This window comes from Pleurodeles waltl, chromosome 6, assembly GCF_031143425.1.
Source record: "Pleurodeles waltl isolate 20211129_DDA chromosome 6, aPleWal1.hap1.20221129, whole genome shotgun sequence".
Lineage (NCBI taxonomy): Eukaryota > Metazoa > Chordata > Amphibia > Caudata > Salamandridae > Pleurodeles > Pleurodeles waltl.
In genome coordinates, this window is record NC_090445.1 from 608,408,969 (window position 1) to 608,424,409 (window position 15,441).

General features: G+C 38.7%; 1 protein-coding gene across 1 annotated transcript in view; it reads right to left on the reverse strand.

The window, feature by feature from the left end:
* CACNA1S (calcium voltage-gated channel subunit alpha1 S) overlaps positions 1–15,441 on the reverse strand; it is a 381,085-nt gene that overhangs the window by 104,251 nt on the left and 261,393 nt on the right. The window contains exons 24-25 of the mRNA XM_069238889.1: positions 10,903–11,049; positions 6,637–6,838 (exon numbers count right to left, since the gene is read on the reverse strand). Of these exons, the coding sequence (XP_069094990.1) occupies positions 6,637–6,838; positions 10,903–11,049 (349 nt within the window). The remainder of the gene's footprint in view (positions 1–6,636; positions 6,839–10,902; positions 11,050–15,441) is intronic.

Below are 15,441 nucleotides of genomic sequence, written 5' to 3' on the forward strand. Positions count from 1 at the left end.
AATTATTTAAACCTTGGCAGAGAGATAAAGAACTTTTAGGTCACTATGACTCTTACGAAAACACTTTCAATTCAGTGAAAGTTCACATTCAGTGTCCAGTGTTTTTGACTTAACTAAAAATGTAGAATGATGAATTTCAACAAGAGGAAACAATAGCAGCTGAAGTTGTGAAAATCAGTACAGGGATTGATAATCAAGATCCACTCAATCAGCAAATGAAGTAAAAAATGCTATGAATCAGGTGAGAACCAAGTCCATTGGTTTAGATAGTAATGTAGCTCAACTTAATGAAGAGCAGGTAAAGCTTTTCAAAGACATGACACCATCAGTTAACCATGAAATTATGTATGAGAATTCTGCATGTACCTGCTACACATTCAACCTTACACTTCTCTATGTCAGTGGCCAGGCAGGCCCTGGGGAACATTTCCTTATACAAGTGATTACTGCATATATACAAAAAACAGATTCAAATATTTCTTGTGTTGTAACACCATCCACTGACCTGACAGCACACAAAACAAACAGTTTAATTTTGTATCATCTTCTAATGTTGCCACTAGAACATAGCAACAGACCAGAGTACCACAAGGTATCTGGCGATGTTTGTCATGAAGTTCATATGGGTATTAAAAAGCTGAAGGTCCTCTTTATTGCTGAGGTCAGCATAATTTCAAATTTGATGCTAGACTTTGTTCACCTAAGAATACCAAAAGTTCTCAGCACAAGCTATAACCTACTATTTTGAGTAAAACATGTCATATTCTTAAGGGACTTTCTTCTGCTGATTCCTGTAAAAGTCTGGCCCGTCTTCAACAATCTGCTCCGCAATCAAACAAGAACTATTAGGTTGGATTGGAAATATCAACATTAAAATGAAAGTTCCAATACACAAAATTAGTTAGGATCATGAGATAGGCTCCAGATGTGAGGTACAGCTGAATGCAAGGAGGCATTATAATAAGTATGGTAAATCAAGAAGCTAAAGCAGCTGTCCAAAGTTGTACACCAGCTGTTCTCTTGACAGATAAAAACTTCACCTCCAAGTGTAATGAAAAAGCTCCAGAAAAGGTACTAAAAAATTCTGTGCCTGATGCAGGTGTTGGATTAATGTGCACAGTTTAATATTAAAGTGTTACTGTTAAAGAAGCAGGAAATTATTTAGCTTGCCTTGATAGACACGATGGAGCACCACATGAAAAAGTGGTGAAATTTGATAAACTGGAAAAGCCAGTTTCATGTATAGCTATTTTCTTAAAAAAAAAAAAATCTAAAGCTCTAAAAATTCTAGAATTACTTTGTGCTGTAATTTGAATGTAAAGCCTAGGGCCTAGTAAACTGGGCAATGGGAAATGGGGTAGACTTGATCACATACTTCAACTCACCTGACTGAGTGAGGTTTGGCCATATAGAGGAGCCAAATAAGTAGGCGCAGTACACAATTCCCATTAGTGAATGATCTGCATGCATGCAGAGAACTATTTCCTTTGTGTTTAACTTATGCTGTCGCTATACATAAACCACAATGACTAAGTCTGAATGCAGCAATAATAAATATAGACAAAAGGCTTTGAAATAATGATGTGTTATGTTACATTGTCACATGTTAGGTTACTTTCTGGACTGGACTGTCTTGCTTTTGGTGAGATAAAAAGAAATGCAGACATCTTATAGGCTAGAAAGCAAAACCAACTGAAAAGTTTGTACGATCCTCATCTAAGTCAATGCCCAATTCCTCAAAATATTGCATTCTCCAACAGACAAAGTTAGAGAAAAACACAGCATATAAAAAGGCACAAAAGTCACAAAAGCAGAGAAACATCCATAGAAAAAGATGAACGTGGAGATGTAAAAGATATAGAAGGATCATGTGGAGTAAACTACTACTGTCACGTAGCTTTAAATGTTATTCACTCCACTAAGTCACAAAACTGCATAGAACACAGATAAGCCACTATGTAGAGCACTGTCAACTCTACAAAGGACAGTGCAAGCTAACAAACGTGTTTCATCCTGCAATGGGTATTTTAGAATTTCTCAAGTTATGAATAGGTAGAACACAATTTACTTTGAAATGTCAATGATGTCCAGGAATTTGTCATGGTAGTTCTAGATATTCTAGAAAAATATTACATTTTAATTGCTGAATTCTTTGTAATTAGCTATTCATGGGACCATGAATGTGTGAATTGTCACCAGTCTTCAAGAATTGACATTGGTTCAGAGCGATTTGTGTATCTAACCATACCAGGTTGAGAATCAGTGTTGTTTAAAAGTTTGCTGAAAAAAACTGTGCAAAACAACATTTGTCCAACCTGTAACGCAGATGTACTTTTACACTTAGCTGTTAGGGATAGTAGAAAATGCTACTTCTGACATGTAGATCTGATGGCGCTAAAGTAAACACTGACATTACCAAGTTTAAATATGGGCAGATATCAATGATATATATTGGAAAACATACACTACTTTCTGCATAGTTTTTCGTGAATGAATGATCATAACAGGTCATTGTACAGTGCATTTGAAATAAGGTCAGGTTGTACTAAATGCAATTACATTTGTCTGATATTCAAGGAGCTATTACAGAATAATAAAAAATAAAAATCTATTTTTTTGGACCAAAGTTCTAGAAAATATTACAGCTAATGTATTAGAGTCAGTTTCTAGATACCTAGGTATACATTTTGTAAATGTTGTGAATGCATGCTGTCATTCAGCCCGAGAAGTGTGATGACCATTATTGAGGTGATTTACTGTTTAGGGTAGTGTATTCTATTCTGTTCTAATATGCAGGATTTCTAAAGTGCATGGCTACCCGACTGGGCTACCAGCACTGGTAATTGATAGCCACAGGATGTCTTTGCATACCTCAGCGAGGACTATAATAAGGCCTTCAGCTGCTTCTGGAGGCTGAGTTTTAATTGAATCATTCTGATGTTCAATGGAAGGGCATTCCACAGTTTGGAAGCCAAATGGGGAAAGGAGCTATCTCCACTTCTTGCCCTCTTGATCCCGGGAACGAGCAGTAGCTTTTGATCCTCAGAAATTAGGGGTCTTCAGATGCTGTGTGAACCATGGGTGTAGGACGGCATGTATCTCTAGAAAAGAGGACATGTACTTATTGACAAGCTCTTTCAGAGCCTTGCTAGCTCCTGGGAGGAGGGATATTGGTCTGGAGATCGCAGAGTGTAAGGAGGTCTGCAGACATTTTTTTCAATATGTGTCTGCTTGAGATGTTTCTCCTTTCATCATTAGTTGATTATATTTGTAGGGAAAACGATGTCCGCCATGTAGAAAACGAAAGTATCTGAACTTAGTTGTCATACTAACATGTACAGTTTTTATGGGGTTTTTTATAATCCCAGGGATTTTTTCCCATAGTTCCCCCAGAACAAGCATTTCTGTGAAGTATTTGGATTGCTGAATGTGTATGGTACTCACAAGTGGGGAAATAGTCCACAGGGTGAAATAGCACTCACTGGAGTCAAAAAAGGAAAAATCTTTTAAACTTAGTTTAATGATAAAAGTTGTGAAGTTTTACTAATCAAGTAAATGTTGTTTTAGAAAATTGCATGATACTTTAAGTTCTTGACAATAGTTACAATACAAAGACATAGTCTAATGTGTAAAAACCAAAACAAAACTCTTAAATGCACCAGTTATACTTCAGTGAACTAACTATTTCTTGCACTCCTGTCATGCACTGCTTATGACCTCACAATTTAGATTACTCATAACGTGGTAAATGACATTGTTGATGACATCATCGATGATGCGTCAGTGGGCAAAGTTTCATGAGGATCCATGCAGGAGAAAAAAGTTAGTAAGGGGTCAAGAAATTAGAGTTTTCCTGCTTTAGTGCACATAGGAAATTTTTCCCACCGCCCCCAATGGCTAAACTAATTCACACCAAACTTGCCATGAAAGTAGACTTTACCATAAGTGTGCTTTTGTTTGTTTAGCGTAAATCTGTTCCACAGTTTTTTCTTTTTTTTTTTAGCTATCTTTGATGATAAAAGATTCAGAACATTCTTTACGGGGCTATTTCAGGCCACTCCAAAGATCTACTAGTCCCCTTAAATGGGTCCTTCTCTCCATTTACAAGGGATACAATGAATATGTATGAAGTACAGTAAGCATGGAGTGCATGAATGCTTCAGTGAATGGAAGCAGGAATCCATTTTTGGAATTTCTGCATGCGGATGACTACACAAAATGGAGGGCTTAAGTAACGTTTTAGGTCACTTCGATTGACAAGTAGGTAGGTCTGGAAGTTTCTTGAAGCTAGAGATTAATACTAAAAGAGTTTTGGTGAGTTGGGTAGGAATGTCCTTTCTTTGGTCTCAGAAATGATCAGTGGAATATTTCTGTCCCTGCTCCAAGAATAGCACTGTAGGCAAGGTACAGAAGCTAGGGAGCTGGGAATGACTTTCCTTGCCTAAGCTTCTCGTTCCCCATCAGTCACTCTCAGCTCTGCTTCCCTGTTCCTGTAGCATCTGGATGATAAAGGCTGTGGCCTAGAGACTTATAGCATATCTCAGACACAGGGGAACAATTGTACAGTTCTCGCTCATAAAGTTAGCTTTGAAGTCATCATTCCTATACCCAAACATTTAATCATCTTTACTGCTTTGCATCCAATATTTTATGAATCTAGCAATAAATGATGGAACTTAATCTCAAAACAGATTTAAATGGACTGAGATTTGTAATCTTTAGTGAGGAAAAGTTAGTAATATTATGTCCTTTGCTCCATATTTGACTCAAACAAGATTTGAAGATCATTCCTGCCTTATGCACATCGAGCAGTGATACAGTATGAGAAGCAATACTGACTTCTGGCTTGGTGATAGCAAAACATCTATGGAAGTGAAATCAATGGAGAGGTTGGCTTGAATCCCTTGTCCATGGGACACATAGTAAATCAATTGGTGAACAGAAAGCTAAGTGGCTGGGGTGGCCACAGATATTGCTGACATGAAATGTAGAACCTAAGTATCTACTTAACAGAGGAGGGGCCCTTTTCCATGCTGGTTTCTTATGAGGGGAAGCATTCGCAGAACAAGACCGAAAAAACATTTGCTGGGCCTAGCTGTGTAAAACATGCCTGAAACCTTCACTGGTGGTGAGAATGAATAATGAAGATAGGGACAGGGATGTCCATGTGTAATTTGGGGGGGGGGGGGGGGGGGGAGGATGCAAAATGTGTATACATGGCTTTTGCTTAGTTAGGAGAACCTTTAAAAAAATATGCTAAATTAAGTAAAATGCAAATCTGCCATTTAACGTTCTATGTTGGCATGAAGTGTGCATAGAATGCACTTTGCCCAAAAAAGAAACAGCACAAAAAATACAAGTGCCAAGAACAATAGACACTCACATCCCAGGCATTCTTGTTTTTCCAGCGCTCCCACTCTAAAAATGACATAATGGTGTAATTTTGGGAACTTTACATAACAAGCATAATACAAAGTTCCAAAAATTGTACACAACTACATTTTGGACAGGTATGGATTTCTTCAGATTATGAAGAAATTTATACGTCTGTGAATGGCCAACTAAACATCAATGTTCAGAATATTTGTATAAATGCAGGAGCATCTATAACTCAGAAGGGATTTGACTTTAAGTGGGGTCATTTGCATAGATATATTTGTAGAGCAGTACACTGAATGCCTGAGAACTTTGCCTACAAGAGTGGAGTAAAATAGTGGTTTGTTGATCTAATGGAACAGAAAGGTGTCATTAAATGGGGGAAAAAGAAGGCAAAAAAGGTAGCAGAAATGTGGAATGAGAGTATGGTCTTCAAGGACAGTTGTAGGAGCAAATGTTTCACGGGAGTTTCTAACTTGAATGTGACTGCCAATTCAACGACCACATCGTTGATGTACCATTTTCACTATGACAGTGAAAAGGATGGGAAAAGGTATACTATAACATGGAGCAGGGTTTGAAAAAGATCATAAGACAGGGAGCTTGGTGGTATCAGGGTCAAAATGGTGTACATCAATGACAGGAAGCAGAAGTGCTTTTTAATAGCGGGTGGATCAAACACAGGTCAGAAAGAAAATGTCTTGATAGGTATGCCCAGAGACATTATGAAAATTGCAGGATTGGATACCATAAATAGGAACTAGGTGCAGAAGGACACTCGCTGGTCCTTATTTAGAGAAGGTGAATCTTTTGTGTTAACACCAAAACTCCAGGTACTGTGTTACCACAATCACCAATTCTGATATTTCCACCTAATTTAAATTAAAAATATAAAGTGTAGATTAAAACCTATCAGTTTTTCAAAGGGAAATGTTGGCCTAAAAATTGAAACATGTAGACAACATTCTGGGAAATTGGGCTAACTTTGAACAAGGAAAAGTGCAAGATTTATGTTATAAGTGTCTTGTATCTAGAAATTAAGATGCAAAGTCAATGGAGCAAGTCCAACGAACATTTGATTTTAGGATAGAGGAGTATTCCACAAGAATATTTATGACATGTATCTCTACTTGCTATCAGTTGTCCAATATGTTTTTTGAAGTACAGTTTAAATATTCCTCTATGATGCCTGTTTAACCTAATGCTGCCCATACAGGCAGTTCATTTCATGAGCTCAAATGTTATTTTATTAGTCCTTACCTGATTTTTGTCCAGCTCACAGTTCTTGTACTCCTGTTCTCCCTGCTCCTGAAAAGTGACGATGACAAAGCCTACAAATATGTTCATCATGAAGAATGCAATGAGGATAATGTAGATGATGAAGAATATAGCCATCTCCACTCTGTAGTTATAAATCGGACCCATGTCTTCTGTGTGTGAATCAATAGCTTTATACAATATCCTGCAAGTAAAAAGTAGACATAAGAATTTTGTCATTACTCCAGTGTGGTGGAGTATTTATAGAGTGAATCTTCCAGGAGAAAACTGCTGAATGTGGAAACAAATGTTCTTAAATAGTTATGTAGGGGCTCTACCAGTATTCCTGATTATTCAATGAATCATATGCTGCAGTATCAAGGTTGGCTAAACACCACCCAGAATCGTTTCCCTAAGCTTCCACTCCTGTCCAGTAAAAATACTCCTGTCCTCTCACTCTCTGCTGCATATACTACTGTCTTCTTAAATAAAGCAATGTTATTCCACCTATGTCTTGGTAAATGTATACTTTCTCAGCTGTGGCTGAATATACCCCTACCCTTCCTTCTCTGGCTGGATAAATGTCTCAGTCTCATTCAATGCCAAATAAATGCATGATCTCTCACCCTTGGTGAGATACATATGTGATATCTCACCAATAGATGGGTGTAAGTGTGCCTTGTAATGCCTGAATAACAGCACATTCCTGATCTCTCACCTGTGCCTAAAAACACCACTATTCACTCACCCCATGCTCGGTATAATCAATGCCTCACACCAGTAGATTAATAAATGCTTGTTCTCTCTCTCCTGGATGGTTACTATAACTAACATTCTACCATACACAGTGTTGTCATCAATTACTTCATTTCAAATGCCGTAGATGTTGTATTGTTGTCATCAATGATGTCATAGAACATGTCTAGGTAAGTTGGGTCAGGAAGGGAAGATTTGGACTATCACACAAAACTGCGTGAATACAATGAACAAATGGAGCATACATAACATAAAAACGAATAAAAGTTGTTTAAAAAAAGTCATGGAACATGTCGTGAGGGATGCAATATGTGTGGTCATGAGCAGTGCATGACAAGGCCACATGGCGACGGCGTGAGTTGTAGTTACTTTAGGGCACAAGTTATAGTTACTTGACAGGACTAACTGGTGAAATTAAGTGGCTTTGTTCCTTTAAAATCATATGTTTTCCCTTAACCGATATTTCTGCCTAACAATAACATCCTTAACTTTTTGTTTTTTTTCAGTGAATTTGTAGTGTTTTTTCTAAAGTAAAGTAAGACGTCCACCACCTGCGGCCAGGCCGTGGGCCCTACCCTCATGCTGCACTTTTGGCTGTCACCCCCACAAGATTGAAAAAAAGGCTGGTGGTGTCCCTTCTCTTTCTAGGGGCACCACCAGGAATAAACAGTATTATAGAAAATGCCCTAGGGCATTATGGTGCACACCTGCAATGGCAGAGTAAAAAATAAATAGCATCTCCTGCTGTTCATTTATATTCCCTTTTCTTTTTTGCTAAGGGGTGCCCCGGTACCCACATCACCCAAATTGTTGGCAAATCTTGCGGGGGGGGAGGCTAAGACCCCACAGCCCCTGCAGGCTCCCCACCAGCACCCATACAGGTGCCGGGAAGGAGCTGACAACTTTGCGCCCTAGGTGCCCACCTGGGGCACCCACAATGCAGCCATCATTATGGGCTACAGAGAAACCCTTAAGGCCCCAAGATCCAAACCAGCTTCCAGGCCAGCACCTACTGTCATGCTGGCAGGAGCCAGCATAATTCTCCTTTTGCTCCACTCCACCCCCCACCCCCCCAGGTGGAAGCAAACATTTGTTCCCCTCCTGGGGGAGTGCGGGCATCTCCCACCCACACTCACCTGGGCAGGAAACTGTAGTGTGTCAGGGAATTAGGTTCCCAAGACACTGCTTGGATGAGGTCCCAAGGGGTACGGTTTTCAAGGCTGATCTAGGCTTGGAGAGGGTTGTTACATTCCCCCCCTCCCATGAAATAGATTTAAAAGGATGGAGTCCCCGGGGCCCTACTGTAACTTGGGGAGGGGCCTGCTCACCCACCTTCCTCAAGATTCATAACATCACTGGGAGATGCAATCCCCAGGGACTCATAGAGGCTTGGGGAGGGGTGCCAGGCGATCCCATCCCCTTAATATAAATATTCATCCCCATAGGACTGGGTCCCTGACCACCACCAGATAATTTATATATCTATATTCACTTACAAAAAAACAAATATTACAGAGACGTTATAGGTAAGCTCATATTTTAAATGTACAAAGCCATAGAAATTCACCTGTTATAGTTATATCAAGGTACTATAACTTATTCCCTAAGGTAACTGTAACTTGTGTCCCCGTCATGCACAATTATCTGTAAATGTTACAAAGACATTATCAATGATGTTATCAAAGATGCCATAAGTGCTGTAATATTTGGGATAATTAGCACTGCATGGGGAGGGTGTGAGTCCGTAAGACCCCCCCCCTTATATTTTAATTTAATTAGACCCAGGGTAGTGGTGGTCCACGGGGCTCAGGGGGGTCCTCAGGAACCCCCATTGTATTATTAAATTTGCTCAGGGAGGTGGAGGTCCCTAGGACACAGGGTGGCTGCACACCCCTGCATATTTAATCATCATAGCCCCAGGAAGGTGGTGGTCCCAGGGGCTTCAAAAAGCCCTATGAGGGGGGACCCATGCAACTCCATCACTTATTTTACCCTGCAATGCCCCAGGTACCAGGCCCACCCAGGGGCAAAGCATTTACAACGCAGGAGACCACCCTGTTTTTTTGTTAAGTCACTGAAAAAATCCACAGATCCAGCCATGGATTTCTCTGTGATTTAAAAATATGTTTTTAAGCCTAAGGGGGTTACAATATATATATATACCCTATGCCTTTTCTTTTTTAATGTTTTTTTGGAGTGCTCAGCTTCAGTCAAGTCCCAAAACAGCTGCCAACACTTGTTGTTTGAAGTAATGGCAACCAATCAGATCTCAGCAGGAAATCTCTCTCAATCTCCAGCCCTAGATGCAAATTTCCCTTCCCTTTAATACCTCAAAAACTACTAAATGGATTTACACCAAATAACAAAAAGGTGATCTGCAGGCCAAAAGCTATCTTTCTGCCAAATCTGGTGTAATTCCTTCTAGTGGTTCGGCTGCAGAAGGGTCTAAAGTGTCTATGGAAATTAACACGGGGAAACACACTTTTTATGACCCTCCTTTTCCTCAGCCCCCACTTGATGGATCACCCTGAAACTTTCTATGCACAACAAGATCCATGGGCACATATGTTTTGGAAAATGTCTTGTAGATTCCTCAAACTGCACCAAAGATATAGCAATGTCAAAAAAAACTCTCTCACACACACACTCTCTCTCTCTACATATATATACACACATACAATTAAATTATTAATATCAATATCTACTCTACTAATTTTAAAACAATTAAAAAAAATGCCACTTAAATACCATGTGATGTATACTAATTAATAGCCCTGATAATAGTAATACAATTACTCACATTACTCAATAAAACACCCACCACCCCAAAAACAGATTGAAATACATTTTAGTATTAAAAAGCTAAAATTTGGTACACAGTTCTCAATTAAAAAATAAATATGAACACAAAATGAAACAGTATGAACCCACTAAACGAATATTAAACATCAAAATATTTTTATAAACACTATTTTCAATCTCATTATCGTAGTAAAAAAATATACTTACACTCATTATTTATAACCTGGATATTTTATTACTCCAGATATTTTGACTTCAATATTATGTTCAAGCAATATGCTGTAACCATTATTCGGAAAGCATATCCTTCTGAAGGTTTATTATTACATACTGTCACCCTTTGATGTCTATATTTTCAATACTATCTAGATACGCATTTTATTACTGCAGAGTAGACATACTTCTGTTTGCTTATCCATTCATCAATACAAGCATACCTATTAGCCCATGGCTGGATGCTCTCTTGTTCTCTCACTAAGTTCTGGATATGGTCCAATTTTGTATTCCTGTATGGATACTCTTGTTATCTTACTCTAGCGGCACACACTCTTGTATCATCAATTCCTGGATTCACTATCACTGCTGCCACTTTTCCATTACCTCGGTACACTGCTCCATTTAAACCTGACTTAATGCACATATCTATCTCTTCTTCAGTTTAACAGCCACCCCTCTCCTGCATACTTAACATGGACACAAGTTCATACTCACTGTGGCCAGCCTTCAAATGTGGAGATTGTAAAGAGCGACATCATGGCCGAAAGTACGTTGTCAAAGTGGAATTTATTGTGCAGCCATTGTCTCTCATGTACCTCCACCTGGGTTGGGTCACCATCCTTATAGACAATGAACTGCCCTCTGAAATTGAAAAAACAGGAAGGAATCAGATTGACATAATGCATTAGCTATTATTTGTTCAGCGAGTTATGAAGTTTTTTTTGCATGAAGCAATGCAGCAGAGCTAAAGTGCAACATTTATACTTGTGAAGGACCATCCAGTGATAAAACATCACTGTGCTCATATATCATATCTAATTTCCATTTCTGTTATCTTTAAAATTGTGCAGATAAGGAGTTCGGAACATTGTTTGGTTTGTACCATCTTTAGGAACTTGCATGGATATGGTGATCCAGTTTTTCACCAACAAAGCACAAGGGAGCTCCCCGAGATGGTAGGAAGGGAAGGCTGAGCCCCAGATGAATAAGGGATTCATAAATTTGTGCTATACCCTCATGAAAAGGTTATAGAAAGAAGTTTTCAAGATTGTATGTATACTATATATATATATATATATATATATATATATATATATATATATATATATAGATAGGTGGAACAAAAAAGCTCAGTTTTCCTACCTATCGTTGCTGAATGGATTGGCCTCATTGAGCTATTATTATTTCAGATATAGTTTCTATCTATTGAAGTACATTCAATACCATATGAATCATACCTATGATTTTATTTCCAACTAAATCCCTGACCTCCTGCTCCAGTGATTCTAATAAGGTCTATTTTTTTATATCAAGAAGGTAAAGTAGGTGCACATGGCCATCTTTTGAGCATCTTGGTGCTCTGAAGTCATCTAAGATTACAGTCCTACAATGTATATGCCACGAGGCGAAAATAGTTTTGCAATGAACACAAATTTGTATGCAGAGGTGTACCATGAGCACTAAGTTATGATAGAAGCCACGTTGGTAACAGTACCAGAAGAAAGGCTTGACTGTGTAATCAACAAGGGCCAAATATGAACTTAAAGATTCCTGTTACTATATCTAATGCAAATTATTTATTCTTTTATTGGTTCATCTTCCTCCTTCTTTATTGCCATTTTACCACCAATTATAATTATGATGATTATGTAGATATGACGGACTAGATTTCATATAGTTATTCTGATGCCCATTTGCTATTTTTTTGTAATTTCTATACAATTCAATAGCTTTTAAAAATAAACTAGCCTTTTTGCAGTAATAATCTTGAACAAAGCGGCAATACGACAGGCCTGTGGTGTCCTGTATGTTGTGGGCCTTCTGCAATGTCTATGTGCCTCTGATTCAATGAGTGTTCTAAGTGTTACAATTGGAATACCAGTTGAATGTAGAGGCTGAGCCGATTAACACCAGAACTCCTGGTGATTTTATTCCTATACTTGTCCCAATGTCGACATTACTACTTGAGGAATAAACTAATGAACTGTGAATGCTGCTTTCAGTTATACTTTCAGCATGTGGCACGTCATTTCAACATATTTATATATCTGTTCTCAGAGCTTATATTGGTGAGGGAAGAAAACGGGCCCATGTTACATTGGTGATTCAGATGCTATAATACAGGATGTACTAGCTCTCTGCATTAGAACAATGCTAGAACTAGGCAGGATATTCAGCTTAGTTTTACTGCAGAGCTCTATTCTATCAGTTGTCTTCATAGCCTATCAGCCTCAATTCTCAAAGGTAAATGTGTGTGAGAGAGGATATACCGCAATGGCCGGAGCTGCCGACTTTGGATCTTGGGAACCAGGTTTGAGTGTTGGCTCAGTATCATGTGATTCTGGGCACATAACTTAGGGCCTCATTAGGAGTTTGGCAGATGGAAAACTCAGTCTGCCAAACTTCCGGGCACGGTGTCCACCTCCTATGAGGTAACCAACCTGCTGGAGTCATTAGTAGTTTCACGCTAGGTCGGCAGGCAGAAACCTGCGTTTCTGCATGCTGGCCTAGCAGGAAACAGGCTACAGCATTGTCTCCGACTTGTAAATGTAAACCCTGCAGTAGCCCGCAGGGTTCACCAGCACCCTTCCAATATTCACTGTCTGCAAAGCAGACAGTAAATACTGCAAAGGTGCTGGGCAGGGGGAGCCCTGCACTGCCCATGACAAGTGCAAGGGCAGTGCAGGGACCACCCCCCCCTCATATTCCCCTTCACCTGTTCTCTGACAGCTTTTTCATGGCCGTGTTACCGCCATGAAAAGGCTGGTGGAGAGCGAGGTCATAATCTGCAGGGCAGCACTGCATTGGCGGATTACAATCTCCACCGCTGCCGTCATGGATCATGGATCCTGGCAAAGCTTATGGTTCCCTGGTGGTCGGACTGCCAGGGTTGTTATGTGGCGGTCGGACTGCCACATAGACAGCGGCCCAGACCACCACCTCGACTGTGGCAGTTGTAAAACTGCCACACTTGTAATGAGGACCTTAATCTCCCTGTGCCTAAAAGAAACAAAGAAAAAAAAGGAATTTGCCCTTGTGTAATGTAACTGGTGATTATGTAATGATCTCCAATACCTTTGATTCAAATTTGTGCTATATAAAATAAATATTCGCTGAAGAAAATTGCAGAGCACTCACGGGGTAAATTGATGGTTTCTTTAATAGAAGCAGACACGTTTTGGTTAGGATGCCTTCCTCAATGCTTATAAATGTAAATGCAAATGGCACCCAAAATGCAAGATCTTTAAAAAGGCTGCCATATTACTTTTCTTCAAACCTTTCCTCATAATTATCCCCAATCTAATCTATGATTTTAATATAATAATTGAAACTTGATAAATTATTGAGTCATTAGTAATATTTGAAAGGTATCCACCAGGTCAAACGTGAAGAGTAAGAAACAAATAAAGGGGACTGAATATGATAAATGCATAAAAGCCTTCCTGGAGCTAACACACTCTTTATCTTCAGTACCTGCTTTAGAAATGCCTGGTAACAAAACATTTTATTTATTTATTTTGTCCTGAAAATAAGGGAGGTAATTTTCTGTTCCTGCACAACACCACAGCACTACCAAAAGACTAATTGCATGTTTTTCTAAATTGTTAGTCCAGTCTGCACTTCATAGGTATTTGAAATTGGTCGCTACAACTTTGATTGAAACTACACAAAGCAATGTAATTGTTAAGGGATAGTTCAGTCTGTTCTTTATGAATTGCTGTAATCCATCATTTCAACTTTGATTGTAATAACACAAAGCAATTCAATTGTTATGGGACACACTCAAATGGCGTTGGTGCCTCATTCAGTTTAGATACTTTAAATGAGTTCCAATATGCTGCCTATGACCAATTTGAGATTGGCAAAGTATGAGCTGTTGATACATGTGGCTTCTGATATATAAATTAATTGGTGCAATTTTTTTAAAATTTAGCATCTCTTTTCCCACTTCAAAATGATTGAAAAGATTAAAATAATGAACACAATGGATAAGAACATGACTGTTTAAATGTGATTGACTTATGCACCAAGCTAAGATGACGTTCAAGATGTACTACTCAATTTGGCTGATTTCATTTTGTTTTTGGTTGGTTCATGTTTAGGAGACAATCAAGGAGTTTTGAGAGCTACATATGCAGTTTGCACATTGACATACATAATAGAAGAAGCATACTTGTGTAATGCAACTACAGCACACATAGCTGAAATGATTGTCATTACAAAAGCTTGCTGCATAGCCAATCACTTGAGTGTTACAATATATACTTATAGTATTGTTTTGGTGCGGTCCATTGGTTTGGTCAATTGTGGTCTCAGAGTGAACTTGGTACATCAGCTGGCAATCAATTTACAATGGACCTTGCATTCTTGATTTGTTATATGCATTGGTTTTGCCATCAAGGTAATTACGTGAGAAGCTCATGGACATGGTAGTGACATAGAAACAAGAGGTAGTAGCTTTGTAGATTAGGTTCACAACATTTTATGCAAAGAATGGCACTGTGATGTCCATGGAGACAGATGAGCAATCAGACAATTTCTTTTATTTCTAATGGTTTCTCAATAAAAAACACAAATGAACTACTGAATTTACAAAATGACATGTCCAATGAGTAAATAAAAGTGGGGATATGCAGAACATAAGCAAGATCAGAATAGTTTCTGAAAAAGTACAGATGGGAAGTGTGTTTTACCAGATTTATTGCAGCAGCAAATAGTAAGGCTCTGTTAAGGATTGGACATGAGATGATGAAGCCTCTCAAGGAAGATTGGTTAAATCCTCTTTTCAGAACCGTTACAGAGGATTTCAGTCAGAAATGTATTGTATGTCAACAGAATTAAGTTGGCTAAAGTACACATGTACTGATGGGTCACTTAGGAAAAATGACAGTCTGTTCACAAGGCAGTAAATTGATTTATAGTAATGCCTCAAAGCTATAAACATAAGTATAGCTTGATGATTTTTTTTTATGGATTGAGGCATATTATAAAGGAGATGTGGTGCAATAAAGATTGTAATGTTACTGCCCAGGG